Below are 17,036 nucleotides of genomic sequence, written 5' to 3'. Positions count from 1 at the left end.
TTATTTTTTCAGTAGTGATCAGAAGATGGCAAAAAGCAAGGGCTCTTTGATTGTCAAATCTGTCCAAAAACACAATGGAAGGGCGAAAGAGAAGGTAATTAGTAAAAACTAATTACGTATTTGTTTCTGTGTACACAGAAGTTTAAATTAAGCACCATTGGACTAAGTGTTTTTAAGCAGACATTTTATTAAGTTATTATCTAATAATACTAAAAAAATACTATCTGTATTGGCATTTTATTATTTATTCGGTTAAACCTAATACGGGTTTTAAGTACAATGTGCTTAAAAACCGTGTACCATATTCTTGAATGTGATAAAGTGTAGAATTAGATTATTATCCTGCTTTCAGCTATTCTATTCGATTCATTTTTTCCGTTCTTTTGTTTTACAGAAAACGTTAACCATAGCCTTGAAAAGGCCCAGAAAATAACTTTTCTGGAGCAGCACCCCCACTAATTTTAACTACGAGCCACCACTGTATATAACAGAGTACAAAAGGAATTTTCTAAAAACTGTCTTTTCCATACAAACAAGAAAGATGATGAAAACAGGGGTTCACAAAAAAGTCAACAAGATCTTATTTATTTATATGATTTGTACAGAAAAGACAAAAAGATTACCTTGATTATTTCAAGAGAAAGGAAAATAATTTTATAAAGTATATGAAATTAATCAGAGTTATCTAATATATTTTTTTTTTTAAAAGAACAGTGTAAATGTCTGTAATAACTAGTTACCTACATGCCTCCCCAAGACAATTTTCAATAATTAAGTACGGTTAATACGAGGGGCAGCTGAAATTTAATGCATACTGGAACGTAACGGGAGTAGAAAATGACGCAAAAAGCGACAGCTTCTGTCATCTTGCAGTTATATTCACTTACTACATAAATTACAAAATTCCTTCACCCAAGCCCTCTCATTTTCTGTCAGTCGTCATTGTTATGGAGCAAAGTACACTACCGAATCACGTGTGAATACAGAGTACGTCTAAAACAACGTGGAGAGATAGAATTTTTAATAGCAGAAAAGGTGAACGCTAAAGATATTCATCGTCATCTAAAAGCTGTTTATGGTAATGAAACTATTGATCAAAGTATTGTGAGTAGGGTGAATAATAAAATATTGTGAAAATACCTATTTTGTAAAAGATGGTGTAACATAAATACCACTCAAATTTCGTTAAAATATCCTTTATTAAAATATAAATTTTTATTGAAAAAAATAAATAAATAAAACAGCAGAAGGAAAATGAAACGAGATATGGCATTTGTCCACAAGAACCTTTTTTCTTATTTTAATGTCCTGAATCAGTCCCTTAAGTTTGACCAATATGTTCAAGGTCTCTGTACAGCCAATAAAAAAATTAACTTATATGTATGTAGTTGCCAAACAATAAATGTAAAATATTGAAAAAAAATAATAGAAAGTAGCATTATTTTTTTTAATTTTGAATTTTTTAATGAGAACTCGGATCCAGCTGAAAAAGTATAGTATAGAATACTATAATAAGGTAAAATATTATAATGAGCCAAAATTCTGGATACCTAGTTTATTCCATTTAAAAACAAATGGCTGGTAGTTGCAAAATAAAGAGAAACTAAGAGTAATTAAAGGAATTTGGCAAATTTAAAGCAAAAACCAAGATAGCAATTTGGAATATAGATTTCAAACACAAAAATACTCATTTACGTACTTGGAAGTCACTAGATCTTACAAAAGTAAATCCATACTTCGCGGAAGGTGTTTGGGCCAGTTTGAAAGGATTGTAGTAAATATAAAACAAAAACCAATAAATGTATGCAATAATACAGGCATTCAAATATTATTAAATTAATTAAGATGTAAAGAATCCACTGTTTAGGGTACGTTATAAGATTAGATTATCCACACACACAAAAAAGTGACGTCCCGGACATTAGCAGCTATTTGATGTTATTTAAGATTTATAACAATGGGGATTACCTGCAGAAGAGCTGAAAATGGAATGTGAATAAGCTCATGCCAAAATTGTGGTTCTAACAGGTGTTTCAAAAAGGACGCAACCCTAAGATTAAAAATGTATTAGTCACGCATAGGTAAATTTTATTTCTCCCCACAAGTCAGTTGGCAACACTGTACTCAAGGTTGTCAGCTTGTGACAATTTAAATGTCCTTATGCACTAATGCTACACCAGTATAAATTCGTCTCTATTGTGTTAAACTATGTCGTTTCCAAGGACGAACGAATGTTTATTATTGAAATTTAATCCGTGTAAAAATCTTACGAACGAGTGAAAGACGAGTTTCGGATAAAATTTCCCAATTCTTCAGTTCCTCGTAAGTCGGCAATATCGCTTTTGATTAATTTCGTGAGACTGGGAGCACACATGATCGGAAAAGCACAGGTCGACCATCATTGTTAACAGTAGAAGTTCTGGAAGATGTGATAGGACGTTTGACTCGCTCGCCCAGAAAATTATCTTCACAGGCTGGGCTTTCACTACCCACAGTTTACAGGGAAACTAATAAATTACAATTGCATGCTTATCGCATCAGTGTCGTTCAATAATTTAAAGAAGTAGATCGCGGAAAACGTTTAGTCGTTGGTTTCGTGCTCTTGTTGATGACAACGGTATTGACATTTTGGATCATGTTTATTTCAGCGACAAGCATGGTTTCACTTGGGTGGCTACATTAACAGCCAAAACTGCCGAATAAGAAGCGCTGAAAATCCTCACGCATTTTACGAACGACCATTACACACAAGTAAAATTGGTGTTTAGTGTGCGACCTCCCTGCCCAACTTAATGTGTTTGGTTTATCGCAACTTTATTGCCATGTTAGATTTACACGAACGAGAATGCTGGTTTCAGCAGGATAACGCAACGTGTCATACTGCTAATGAAACGCTGGATATGTTAGGTAATTTTTTGGCCATCGTTTGAAATGAAAAAGATTGTGGTCTTTTAAAGAAGCATACAGGGATAAGGAAAACATAACTGATAATCCAATCTTTAACTGAACTATAAACCAATATCAATAATCTGTAATTTATACATCCTACCACAAGATAATACTTTCCTTTTTATCCACAAAAATCCTAACCAAGTTGAAATATAAAAATAAAAGATTTAAACAAATTTATTGAATAAATGAAGAATAATACAGATCATCCTATTGCCTCAAGATTTACTATTAAATGCATATCTGCAGAACAACTAAAATGGCAATGAAGAACTAAGATGGCAGCCAATGTTGTAAATGTATCCCTATGCAGCAAATTAAAAAATGAACAAATTTTTTTTAAGAACAAAAAATGTTTTAAACAAGTCTTTTTCTTAAATTTAATGGAAATTAATTTTTTATAAATGTAATTTTTAAAATAAAATTCAGATTGGAAATGGGTAATGGATAAAATCATGAGTTAACCTTTAAAAGCCATTACATAAGTACAACATAAGTTTAAATCAGGTCCAAGAGAAAATTAACTTAGTTTGATAAAGATGGATAAGCCATTCAAAAATGACAACCTTGATATGTAGACTCTCATTTTTATATACATAGACTGTAACAAGCAAAAATACATTATTATTATTTTGAATTTTTTTTATTATCATCAACATTATAAATATTATGAGAATGAAACAATTTTAATAAATGTGGTAACATTTCAGCAGTGGCGGCTCACATATAGGCACTGTGTAACTGCAGCACCCACTATTTCCACTTGATATTATTGATAACATTTAATATAATGAGTCATTTTTTTCTATTTGTACAATATATAATTCTAAGCTTAATGTCAGTAGCCATCCCCCAGTTCATGAAAAAGATACAAAGATCTTTGTATGGAACTGTACGCTACAAAGTTCCAGCAGCATGGTGTTTGGCTGTTGTGCGCATGCACACATAGGAAGCTGCACGCAAGGCTGCAAGGGAAAGAGAGTACTGTTGCTCTCACAGTATCGACCCTGGCATGCTGGTGTAGTTTTTTTTTTTTTTTTTACTTCACGTGTGGTGCTTAAAAAGTGTACCAAATTCTTGAATGAGATAAAGTGTAGATTATTATCCTGCTTCCAGCTATTCTATTTGATTCATTTTTTTCGGTTCTTTTCATCCATATTCAAAAACAGCTTCTGCAAATCCTCATTTGTTGTAACTAAATATAAGCAGTAAAACTACTTTGAAAGCTACAACTATAAATCCTGCCTGTAAAGGCACATTTACTGCTTCTTCATTTACGCTGGGGAGAATATTTTCAGAAAAGCTTGTATTGACATAAAAGAAAGAATAGCAAACACACTGAATTCTAACTGAAGGACAATTTCAATTTATGTATGCTTTTGCGATAAATGTTTTAAAATAGGATGGTAGCGAATAAGTATACACATATCAATTTCTAATGAAATAAAATTTAAAATATCAGATAGAAAAACTTTAAAATAAAACAAACAGTCCATCATGTGCAGAACAAATTCATTAAGCAAACAATCATCCAACAGAGAATTGAGCTGTATTTATTCTCAACAACATTACCTTAATAGTCAAAATAGTCTGAATTGCCCACTGAACAAAAGACTCAAATTAAAAAAATATTTTAAAAAACACTCAATAACACAGGCGACATTTAGCAACCATCTCATGGAAAAATTTAATAACATTAACAGACTATGAAAAAAATCACACTATGAAAAAATCTCAGAACATCAGAATAAAATAAAAAATACAAGTGCAAAAGACTTATTACACTAACATGCAAACTAACCAAACAGAATTCGAATATAATAATAAACTTTTTGCCAAAATTCAAATAATATACCTCCTCTTTAGTAATAAACACAGCCAGAATTGTTTACCTGAGTATAGTCATTGAAAATATATTAAGAATAATTATTCTATCACAAGTAAGTAATTTCTTACAAATTTTGGCATTTTAATATTTTCACAGCAATAATTTCAAACCTCTCTTAGAGCAACAGCATAAGCATCAAAACACTTCTGACTTTGTACAGTTTCAATACTTTGAATAAAGAATTAACTATTCAGTGTAAATTATTTCACCAGCAATTCATTTCATCTGAATTAGTCATTAAAACTATTAACAATAATATTTTCAGTATATATTTTTCTAGTACAAAATTACAAATATAGATAAAAACTCCTTCTAGAGGTAAGATATTAATAGGTAAGTGTTATTACGTCAAATTTCATTATTTAAAAATCTCGAATTTGATAATTAATCAACCAGTACGAGTTTTAAGGTTAGGATGAATATTAACCAAATTTACCATTGTAGCTTTCAATGAATTCTAATAATCTCATTATCATTACAAATGTAGTTAGATAATTTGTATAACTGCAATTGTTCATCAGCTTTCAATCAGGTTAGAATGGTCTGCTGATACTAACAAAAACTGCAAGTAGTATTTCAGTTTTTTAGTGATAAGCAAAATGTGTGTATTTGAGCTGCAATTTTTGTTAATAACAGCATAATTATCAGTTAAAGATAACAGAAAGCCTACTTGAAAAAACAAAACTTCTGAGAGGAAATATCAAACGATACATTCTCTATTGCCTCAGCAATTCCGAAATCCCTTGTTTTAGGAAGAATCAGTTAACAAAACAATATGCAAAATCTGAAAAAAAAAATATTGCAGAGTAGCATCTCGGCATAGTTTAATGGAAAATACTACACAAATTCTTGGTATAACTATACGTTTTAACAAATAATTGAAAAGTTAACTTAAATCGGAGAATCGCTACTAAAAGTTAGATTTAAATAACAGTTGGATTCATTACCTTACCTGGGGAAAATGGTGAAAACTAACAGGGCACTTCGATTAATAACTACACGGCAACCAGCAACTGAACCTTGAAGCATGCACCCTATGTTGAAACATTAAGTTGAACTAAAATAAACAGAATGCCATAGAAACGAAAATCAATACACTGCCTACGAGGACGAGCAAAATCATAAACAGAATTCATTAAAAAAAAAACAAAAAAAAAACACGCACACACATGCAGCTTTAAACTTTTTAATACACATATTAATGATTACATTCTTATCGCAGTTTAATGATTATATAGATCGTTAATAATTGATGGAATAGGGTTTATACTATAAAAAAGAAAGAAAATATCTTTACTAGAAAGTAAATAATTCGATAACTTTTAAAGAAAGGGGGTGTAGATTAACAAATAATATGACAGCACTGTCATTTGTTTTTACCTGATTGTGTAAAAACTAATTTTATTGAAAGCTTAAAACTAACTGTAACTGTTTTTACCCTTACTTTTAAAATTTTATATTTTAAAGTACTTCAAGTATTTTAGTACTTTTATATTTTTATTTGAATACTTCTAAGTATTCTAAAATACTTGATATAAGCGCGTATGAAGCTCCATCGTTGGAGTATAATTTCCGCTACCGCATGAAAATTTTTTTAATTAATACCAATAATAATTAGTTTTGTATAAACGTATGAAGTAATTGAAACTATACTAAAACTGATGTTGAAAACCCACTGTCGGGTTCCCGGTTTCTGGGTTTGAGATGTTTGTTGAACGCAACAGAGAATAGACAAATACACTCTTTAAACTGGAGTATTCATTCCCAAGAATAATAAATTCCACGCTAATCCTACTAAGTAATTGTGAAAAGAAATGGTTTACTAGAGACACGCTGTTTAATTTGGAATACATTCGAATATACTTTACCAAAAGTAAAACTTTTTAATTGAAAATTATCACACTCTACTAATTGAATAGATAAAAATATGCACATCAAATTCATTTCTATTGATAAAACAAATAATACTTTTAGAATCTATCCATATATCTATCCGCTAATTTCATCCTAAGTCATGGTTCAAATATAGCCATGAAATTTTAATTTCAAGGATACACATAAGTTATAAAAAATTTGCTACGTTTATATCAATGATAATTGGCAATGAAAACTGTTTTTAACAGTAAACCTATTAAACGAAAAGTCCAATGAAATTTAATACAGTTTCTAAAAAAAAAATTCAGAACAGTAGCAAACAGAAAATGAAATGATTAAACAAGATTATTAAATCAAATGTTGGACTGTACAATATTACTACAAGCAGATATGAATATAGGTCATAGTTTAATTTTGAACCATTTTTCAAATACATCAATAATAGGTAAAGTTATCACAAAGGTAGATATTGAAGAAAATTATAAACAATGGATGATTTTAAAAAGGTAAATAAAAAAAATGAGGCAGGAAGCTAGCACAAAGAAAACAAAGTAAAAAAGACTGTGGATAATGAATGATAGTAGGAAGTGTGGGAAGTAAAATTTATAAGAATCAATGTTTAGGACATATAAAGCAGATAAATAAAGATGTGATGTAGAGAATATGTTGAGATTAAGAGATTAGTACAGAATATAATGAAATGGAAAAATCGATTACACAGTCAAATGATTGTTGAAAGAAAATTTTGAATTTTTTTTACAATGAAAACCCTGCCCAGCCATACATACGAAGCAAAAAATTAATTGGAGGTGACTGAAGAATTTAACTTTCTATCTAAATTTACATATCTAATAAATACACGGAATATGTAAGTCAATTAAAGTGCTCCAAACATTGTCACAGGACAGTGTTTATTAATACTAATAATTAGCATACTAATTTTTAATAATCATCTGATGTTGTTTCTAATGTTTGTTTTTTATGCTGAGAACACTTACTATCATTTATTGGCAGTAGGCTCTAGCTTTAATAACACACCTACCAATTAAAATTTAAATATAAGCACTCTCCAGTAATACCAGAGGTTATATGTGTGAATCAACTGACACTTTGGTATAGCTGTAGGCTGTACCTTATTAAATGATTGTAAAATAAGATTAACCACAGCTCAAACTAGAATTCAACGCATGCTCAGAAATTTGTCCCCAGAGATGTTGAATCCTCCATCCCTGTGTTTGAACGTGCCACACCAAGAAGCAGACTATTATTGAACTTCTATCTACCTGCTCTGCAGTGGCGGCTCGTGTATAGGCACTGTGGAACTGCAGCAGCCCCTATTTCACTTAATATTATTGATAACATTTAATATAATGAGTCCTTTTTCTTTAATTCTTTCTTTATTCTTGTACAATATATAATCCTTAAACTCAATGTCATTAGCCATCCCCCAGTTTATTAAAAAGATACAGACATAAGATAAGATTGCCCTGCATGTACAATTTATGCTGGAAGGACAAAAGAGAAGGTAATTAGTAAAAACTAATTATATATTTGTTTCTGTGTACGTAGAAATTTAAATTAAGCACCATTGGACTATAGTGTTTTTGGGCATTTTATTAAGTTATTATCTAATAATGTATGTATGGAACTGTGTGCTTCACAGTTCCAGTGGCGTGGTGTTTGGCTGTTGTGCACATGCGCACATACGAAGCTGCATGCAAGGCTGCAAGGGAGAGAGAGCACTATTGCTCCTGCACTGCCAACCCTGGCATGCTGGTGGAAGGTAGTTTATTTTTACTCTGCGTATGTATGGAACATTCCTTGTTTGTTCCCTTATCTAGTTTAGTCAGTGGAAGGAATATAAAAATGGTTTAGTTATTTTTACAGTAGTGATCAGAAGATGGCAAAAAGCAAGGGCTCTTTGATTGCCAAATCTGTCCAAAAACATGTTGGAAGGGTGAAAGAGAAGGTAATTAGTAAAAACTAATTATGTATTTGTTTCTGTGTATATAGAAATTTAAATTAAGCACCATTTGACTATAGTGTTTTTAAGCGGACATTTTATTAAGTTATTATGTAATAATACCAAAAAATATTATCTGTATTGACATTTTAGTATTTATTCAGTTAAACGAAATACAGTTTTTAAGTACAATGTGCTTAAAAACCATGTACCATATTCTTGAATGTAATAAAGTGTAGAATTAAATTATTATCCTGCTTCCAGCTATTCTATTTGATTCATTTTTTTTTATGGTTCTTTTATTTTACAGAAAACGTTAACTATGGTCTTGAAAAGGCCCAGAAAAAATTTTCTGGAGCAGCACCCCCACTAATTTTAGCTATGAGCCGCCACTGCTGCTGCTCTGTGACTACTAGATTTCAAGTACAGCCAGCCGGTCATCATAAAGTCATCCAGCTTCATCCCACTCGTAAAGAATATAATTCACCAAGAACCTGATTCTGGTAGGAGTAATTGCAATCTATTTTGCAGAAGACTCAATTCTTGCAGGTAGAGACCCTCTTTAGGTCTGAAACTATTACCTGCCTTTGAATTAATAGGGGCTAGAGCATTGAACTTATGAAGCTAAATCTCAACTGACTCACAAAATGAGCACTTTGATATTAGTTCTGCATCACTGGTGAATTATGGCCTGTAGAAACTGGTCAGATTTCATTTCTACACACTCATCAATAACTAGGCATGGTGCTGACCAAGTGCAGTTAGGTTTTTGCTCCAAACAAACTGAGTTTAAATTCCCCTGGAAGGAACACAAAACTGGAATATGGTTCCTCAAAATCCATGTACTAAACATTACTGTAACATTTTTCATTTTAAGTAATTTAAGATTTTTCTTAATGTGGGGTATTGTCTACATGGATTTTTCAACAAATTTTCTGATTCGCTGTTATTTCCTTTATTATTCTTGGGTGTATTTCATTCCTAATAGGAACATTTTAGGTGTAGACTTCGCTTTGTCATCACTTACATTATTAACTCCTCTTACTTTAATGACACTAGAGTATATACTAGCATTTAAACTATTACTATTTTAAATTATTTAAAAAACAAATATAAAAGTATGAAATTGTAATTGCTGTTTTTGAGCAATTACCGTTCAGCAGTTCAGTTTTATGCTACTCGTTAGGCAGAAGCACAAAAAAAATAATAATATATAAACACAAAAAAATATGTTTACTTTCAGATTCTGAAAGTGAAACTGTCTAGACCCATGGATATACTGAATTAGTGATGGGATCTTGAATGAAAAAGTAGTAACAATTCGATTATTGAAATATCTTGAATTACTAACTGCACCATTCAAATGTTGTTCTCACTTGGAATACACTACTAATTAGGTGAATACTACTAATGTTATGAATGATTAGTAAATTTTACTACTACTTTTAATTTGTCACATGCTTGGATTTGGAAAATAAATAGGCCAAATACTAACTACTAATAGGGATATGAATGATGAGAGAATCTCAACTACTACTTTTCTTTTTTGCTCGAATGAATATTTTAACACATAACTACTAATTCCAGCAACGACATTTATTTATTTTCTGACATCATTTCTCGCTACTTCAGTCACTAGCTGCCTTAGAAAACACCCTTTCTGAGAGAACTGATGTTGCAGGTATACAGGAGTATTTTAAATTTATCTCATATAATTCAGGTAATGAATTTTTATGCAATTCCCAAAATTCCAAAGGATTTTTCACTCTGTTTAGATGTGGCATTTCCAAATATTGTCGAATTTGCAAGATTCCGGTTGTTCCAGGAATCATTGTTGTTTGCACTTTACATAATTTTTCTTGAAATAAACTTCAAAGACCATTGTTAGGATTTGTTGTGTTTCATTTGTTGTAAGATTTTCATTTAACGGGAGAGTATCAACGTCCATTCGCCTTGAATTAATTAAATTTGTAACCTCATCAGTTATCCATTTTTGAGCATTTTTTGCATTTTCTTCTACGTCAAATGCGATTTTTTAAATCTCAGATCAACAAAAGTAGCTTTGGCTACTAATTTATTATCTTCCAAATGGCCAAGCCTTCTGCCAATAACTTCAAGTAAATTTCCTTTTAAATTAACTTCAACATTTGTTTTTGGAATTAAAAAATTTAATGTATGTTGTACCCTCTTACTAAGGGAAAAATTAAGGCCATTGTCGGATACTTTACTCCTGACAACTCAACAGTCATTTACTGAACGGGCTTTAAAACACTAATACAAGCGATGACAATTATCCATTCTAAGGCATCAAAATATTGAGGAGCATTTGGAATTTCAGATATAGTAACGGACAGTGCAACTTTTACTTCCAATAGCTTTTCCAGCATCACTAAAACATAATTACTTGTGTTAGAGACATCCTGTTTAAGTTTTAATACAGGTTTTCCCATGGCCATTTATTTATCCCTTAATTTGCTAGTTGCCATAACACTATGTTTAAAATATGAAACAAGATATCTGCATTTTTTCAATAAATCTGAGATCTCTGTTCTTTTTAAAAGCATCTTGCACAGATAAATTAAGGGTGTGAGCCACACATGGGTGGTAATGCAAATTTAAATGTTGATTAATCGCATTTTTTATATTACATCCATTGTCTGCAACTATTGTCACTACTTTGTTGGTGATATTCCATGCTTTGAAAATTGTTTTCAAAATAGAGCTGATTGCCATTCCCGTATCAGCAACTAATATTTCCCAAGTGGTGAGTACAATTGAATGCAGTTTGTTACTGTGCATCAAATTACTAGTCACTGTAATAAATGATCTATTGTCATTGGTCGACCAAATATTGGTAGTTATTGAAATATGTTTTATTGACTTTAACATATTTTTAATTTTTTCCAATATTTCAGAGTAAATTTATTGTAGCATTGTACATGATAAATTTTTTCTACTAGGTCGTGTATACAGAGGTTCCAATATCCTCATATATTCTAAAAAATCAAGATTTTCAACTAGTGATAAAGGTTGGAAATCAATAGCTACCATTTTAATGATGCATCTATCAATCGCAGTTCTTTCTGCTACAGATAATTCTTTGTCATAACGTCCAAATAAATGTAGTTGTTTTTTAGGCGGAGCTATATTTGCTTTATTAAGTGAAATTTTACTACCTGATGTTTTGGCTGATGATGTGGAAGGAACAGGATCTGCTATTACTGGTACTCTGCATTGGTTAGGTTGATTAATCAATGAAGTAGAAGTATTTCCTTTTTTGTTATTATTATTATTTTTTTTTTAATGCTTTTATTTAAAGTTGCATTAAAAATTACAGTCATTAGAGATTAAAGTAACACTATCATGTAGTGTTACATAAAACAACAAAAATAAACAATAAAGAATAAACATACGTAAGTAACAACAACAAATACAAACTAAAACACGTAAATCAGGCAAAAACCACTAAATTGTTTTCTTCATTCCACTGTAGGAGAGGAACCGCAACAGACGTTTTATATCTTTTTACTGGTTTAGTAGAAATTTCATATCTGAACCCAGTTCTAAGTTTTGGTGGATGGTTCCAAAGGTTGGACAATCAAAGAGCAGATGGTGCACGGACCATTTGACCTTACAAGCCTCACAGATCTTCTGAGGAGAGCCAAATAGATGAGCGTGGGTAAGCCTGGTGTGTCAAATCTTTAGCCAGGTTAAGATGACTTGGTCTCTTCTGTTGCTCGGGGAAAGAGGTTTCTTGAGCACATTCTCCTGGATGTTATGTAATGCTGTGGGACAACTCAGTAGCCAGAACCTATTCCACTGAGCCTGCAATTTTACACGGACTGATCTCATGAAGTCTCTCACATGTTGATTGTACTCGGATGCCATTTATTGCAGCTCTCTTGGCAGCCTCATCGGCCCATTCATTCCCAAGGATACCACAATGATCAGGGACCCATACCAGTACCACAGTCTTATTTATCCTTAAAAGGATATCATGAATAATCTGGATGACGGATTCAGAACATTTGCAGCTCAAGCTCTCACACTCCTAGAGTCGGTAATTACTAAAAAGCTATCATCACTATGGGTTTCGATAACTTTCAAGGTGGAGTAAATTGGACAGGCCTCACAAAGGAACACAGAAGAGCAGGCATTAAGCTTATATAATATCTCGGTTCAGGGAGTACAATAGAATATCGATATTCGTCAGCTGAGACCAGAGCTGTCTGTGTAGATGAGAGTGTACCCATTGTACTTCTTAGCCATGTTGTTAAACTGGTCTCTAGCAGACTGGAAACCTGGGTTCCGTTTACGACTAACAGATTGTAAGTATACAATCTCTGGAGATGTGTGTAACCCAGGGGCATCGCATCCTATTCCCTTTTCAAGGATCTTCGGGGCAGGCAGATCTAGTGCTTGGAGGTAGCAAAGCAGCCTGAAGCTGAAAGACTGCGGTAAGGACATCCTTCCTTCATGTAGTGAAGTGCGAGCGTGTCATTTGCCATGAGCACTTGATTGCGTGTTTGATAATCTTGTATTAACTCCTGTTACACAATGGTAGTTCATTGGATTCCACCAGTAAGCTTGGTATAGGGGAAGTGATGAACGCCCCTATTGAGCATTAATTATTTAATTGCATTTCTATATTGACATGCGAATGCAGGTGTTGTGCAAGGGGTCAAGTATGCCATTAATTATCTCTTTCGCAGAGTCATATGGTACAGACCCGTATTCTAGCTTCGAAAGAACAATGCTTCTGTACGTGTTCAGGATGATGAATCTATCTGCACCAAGAAACCTAATCTCGTTTGTTCCCTTTATCTCATCTTCACCTAAGTGCAATCTTACAAAGTCTTTGCATCTGACTGGTTGACTAGAAAAACAATAAATTTAGACTTAGTTACTGACAATTTGAAACCACTACATTGTGCCCATCTGTGCACCAAGTTCAACGAATTCTACATTATTTCCCTCGTAGTTCCAATTTCCTTACCTCTGCAGGTGATAGTGATATCATCAGTGAAGTTACATTTCTTCAACTAGCAAAGTGATCACATCAGCCATTCCATTAATAGCAACCAAGAAACGCAGTCCCACAGGGATCTGTGGGACTCCGTTTTCAATTTTGAAAGGAATCCATTTGCTGTAACACGGATCATCCGTTTACTCAAAAAATTAACTATAAAGCACAATATATTCCTGTTAACATTATTCTGTAACAAGATAGCATATCCTCTCTCTCCAAGCCATTTCATAAGCCATTTTAATGTCTAAGGTCACAGCAAGGAGATGTTCCTTGGAGCGAATGCCTCACACACATTGTCAGGTGGTTCATGGTAAATCTATTTTCTCTGAATCCGTATTGGTATTGGGAGAGAAGAATTTGAATCTCTCCAGATGCCATTTCATTCTGTTACTTATCATCTTCTCCATCACCTTTCAAAGGGTGCATGTTAAAGTAGTCGGACAGTAGCTTTCTGCTGAAGTGATGTCACGATTGGGCTTAGACACAGGGATGACTTCAGCCTCCCTCCAAATGTCCGGAAACACTCCTTCCTCCAAGATAATGTTGAACAGGTGTAACAGTTGCTGAAGACCCTATTAGAGAGTTCCCGTATGAAGACATATAGTATTCCATCAGGTCCAGGGCTAAAAGAGTTTAGACTTGCAAGTACATCTCGTAATTCACTCAAGGTGAGAGGGGCGTTCAGATCCTATTATTACCTAATTCTTCACTTAACTGTAAAGATTGTTTCTGTTTTAAGTGCTCTTTTAGGTTTGTAGTATTGCCGAAAAACTTTCAATGTTTTTTGCAAATTTTACAAGAAACAATATTTTGTCTTCATTTTTAGTAAAAAATGTCCAAATGATTGATGGTTTCATGATTCTACTCCATAAATACAACTAAATATGAAAGTTTCTAAATGACTAAGTTATAAACGAAAAAAATGAACTACAGTAAAAGCAAAGTTTAAGAAACTAGTCTCTAAATGAGTAAAATCTATTCATAACTTGTATAATAGAAAACGAAAAATTCTGTAGGCTGAATCGAAAAACTAAAGAAACTAAACTCAAAAACGCTATTATGTAACACTGACTGAAACTGTAACAAATATTCATTCGAATTAACACAAGATTTATAAACAAAAAACAAAGATGTCAAAATGTTAGCAACTGATTGGGAATGAGATAATTCAAATAAAACCACTGCATTTGCAGAAAATAATTTTTAGGGAGGGATTAATTGCGGCGCCAGTAACCAGTAGACAGTCATAACTTACGAAATGATCCATTAATTACGGCTATTAATGTGTACTAGTCAACTAATTATATTATTCAATGTTTGTACTTGTGAAAAAAAATTAGTTATATTCATATTCGAATGAATCATTCGATTACTAATATCTCGATTATTAAAATCATTCGATTTTGCCCATTGAATTGCGTAGAACAAGATGGTTTCAGACAAATTGCACTTTCTATTTCAACCTCTTAGATCTTAATGTCATTGGTCCTAAAAAAAAATTTGATTGGTTCATAGTTAGTGACAATTTTGTATTAACAATTATTTCGTTCGTAATGAAAACGATTATTTTACACAATGGAGTTGAGGATTTTTTGACATTATTTGAATAAAAATTCGATCTATTTTGAATTTCATTCGGTTGTTGTAAATAAGTATTTGTTGTAATTTCTGCTATAAACTATCATGAGAAACAAGCAGGTTGAACCGAATAAAATTTAAAAATACAGCGGATTGGAGATCTTTAATATATTCTTTTATTTAAATGTTGAATAGCAAAAATATTTGGTAGCCGTGAGAGAAAAATTGGTATTACTTTGTTGCTATTAAGCAACATCTGAAAACGAAAACGGATTGGCGGGAGCAAAAAAATTTGCGATTCATGCAACGAATAAGTGTAAGATAGTGTTTTACCGGCTTACAGCATGGCGTGGTTAAATAGTATTATGCGAGTGTTCGTGTGTTTCGTTTATGTTTTCCTCAGTACAAGTGTTAATAGTTCTAAACTGAATGTTCCTCGAGTGCTGTTGCCATTATTTAGTGATTTTTCAACGAATTTTACCTTAGTAGCTGATGGGTGTTTCAAATGGTAAGTGTTAGGTTATATTTTTAAAATTATATTTGTGAAAATCATTAAGAAGTGTATACTTCAAATACCGTTCTAATTTGTACATTCTTTAATTATTGGTGACTATATTTTTTAAGTTTTTTCTAGATATTGCGTTGCACTGGAAAGATGTTTTCGCTGGAGGTTAGAAAATTTGGTTTAATTCATGTCGGTTTAAAATTTTTGCATCATTCTGAACGCCGGTTGCAGTGCGTTATGATCATTAGGGCAATTGTGAAAAATCACCTGATTCCGTAGAAAATGTAAGATTTATCTTTTTGTTTTCAGCAAGAATAATATCCACATTTTGATAAATCATTAAAATCGTTTTTACTGTTTAGTTTTATAGTTGCCCCCGTCAAACTTTGCACTAGCCTCCATTTAGCCAAATATATGTTTTTGACAAAACTTATTATTTTATGAAATTAGGATAAGGATGTAAGGAAATCTTTTAGAATCTAGAAAAAAAATATACATGTATATATTTTTCATTTTTTATAGTGGATTATTAATTGATTCCTATTTTTCTAGGAGAACTTCAAGATTGGATGTAATTCAGTTAATTCAACAAGATGTAGATCCTGTTACAGGATGTTCATCAAAAGCAGTAATATCAGCTATATCAAAAGAAATGAGTCGTAATACAGGTATTGTATTTGCTGAGGAGGTTTCTACAGGCCAAGTATTAAGATGTGATGTCATAGTTGATGTAATTACATCATTACGTATTAAATATACGACTAGGGAATTATTTATTGAAGAAGCGCCAGAGCTATTTGAAGTGCGAGGATATGATGATCAAGGTAAATTATTAATCAGTCTTTTTTTTTAAATCTGAGTTTGAAATTTTAATCTACATTGTAATATAGTTCAATGATCTTTATATGTGATCTGTTCTTAATTTTTTTTTTTTTTTGTAATTTGCATAGCTTATTGCCATGAACACATTAGTTTTCTGTAGTAACTTAAATGAGCTCATATATTTCATCTTAATTTATCATACAAGGATTTTTTTTTTAGATTGTAAGAGAATGCTATTTTGAGATGTAATGATAAACATAAAAAAAAAATTGAATTGTGTGACTGAACTATTATGGTGCAAAGTGTTAGAAGAAATGTCATCAGAAATGTTTCGATCTTATTATTACATATATAGTTTTATGCATGTCGTTACACATATTTCCTATGTATTAATTAAACTGGACTGGAGAATTAATTATTGATCAAA

General features: G+C 32.0%; 2 protein-coding genes across 3 annotated transcripts in view; one reads left to right on the top strand and one right to left on the bottom strand.

Moving 5' to 3' along the window:
- The window catches only part of LOC142324099 (uncharacterized), an 89,467-nt gene extending 83,487 nt beyond the window's left edge, over nucleotides 1-5,980 (bottom strand). The window contains exon 1 of one of the 2 annotated variants that reach the window (XM_075364747.1): nucleotides 5,790-5,980. In XM_075364747.1, coding sequence (XP_075220862.1) covers nucleotides 5,790-5,866 — 77 coding nt within the window. In that variant the 5' untranslated portion in view covers nucleotides 5,867-5,980. The remainder of the gene's footprint in view (nucleotides 1-5,789) is intronic. The other variant, XM_075364746.1, reaches the window with a different exon arrangement.
- A 9,166-nt stretch (nucleotides 5,981-15,146) lies between these two features.
- Gp210 (nucleoporin 210) overlaps nucleotides 15,147-17,036 on the top strand; it is a 108,991-nt gene continuing 107,101 nt past the window's right edge. Inside the window, exons 1-2 of the mRNA XM_075364745.1 lie at nucleotides 15,147-15,790; nucleotides 16,340-16,611. Coding sequence (XP_075220860.1) covers nucleotides 15,627-15,790; nucleotides 16,340-16,611 — 436 coding nt within the window. The 5' untranslated portion in view covers nucleotides 15,147-15,626. The remainder of the gene's footprint in view (nucleotides 15,791-16,339; nucleotides 16,612-17,036) is intronic.

Source organism: Lycorma delicatula, chromosome 4, assembly GCF_047948215.1.
Source record: "Lycorma delicatula isolate Av1 chromosome 4, ASM4794821v1, whole genome shotgun sequence".
Taxonomy (NCBI): Eukaryota; Metazoa; Arthropoda; class Insecta; order Hemiptera; family Fulgoridae; genus Lycorma; species Lycorma delicatula.
This window is presented reverse-complemented; position numbering and strand designations above follow the sequence as displayed.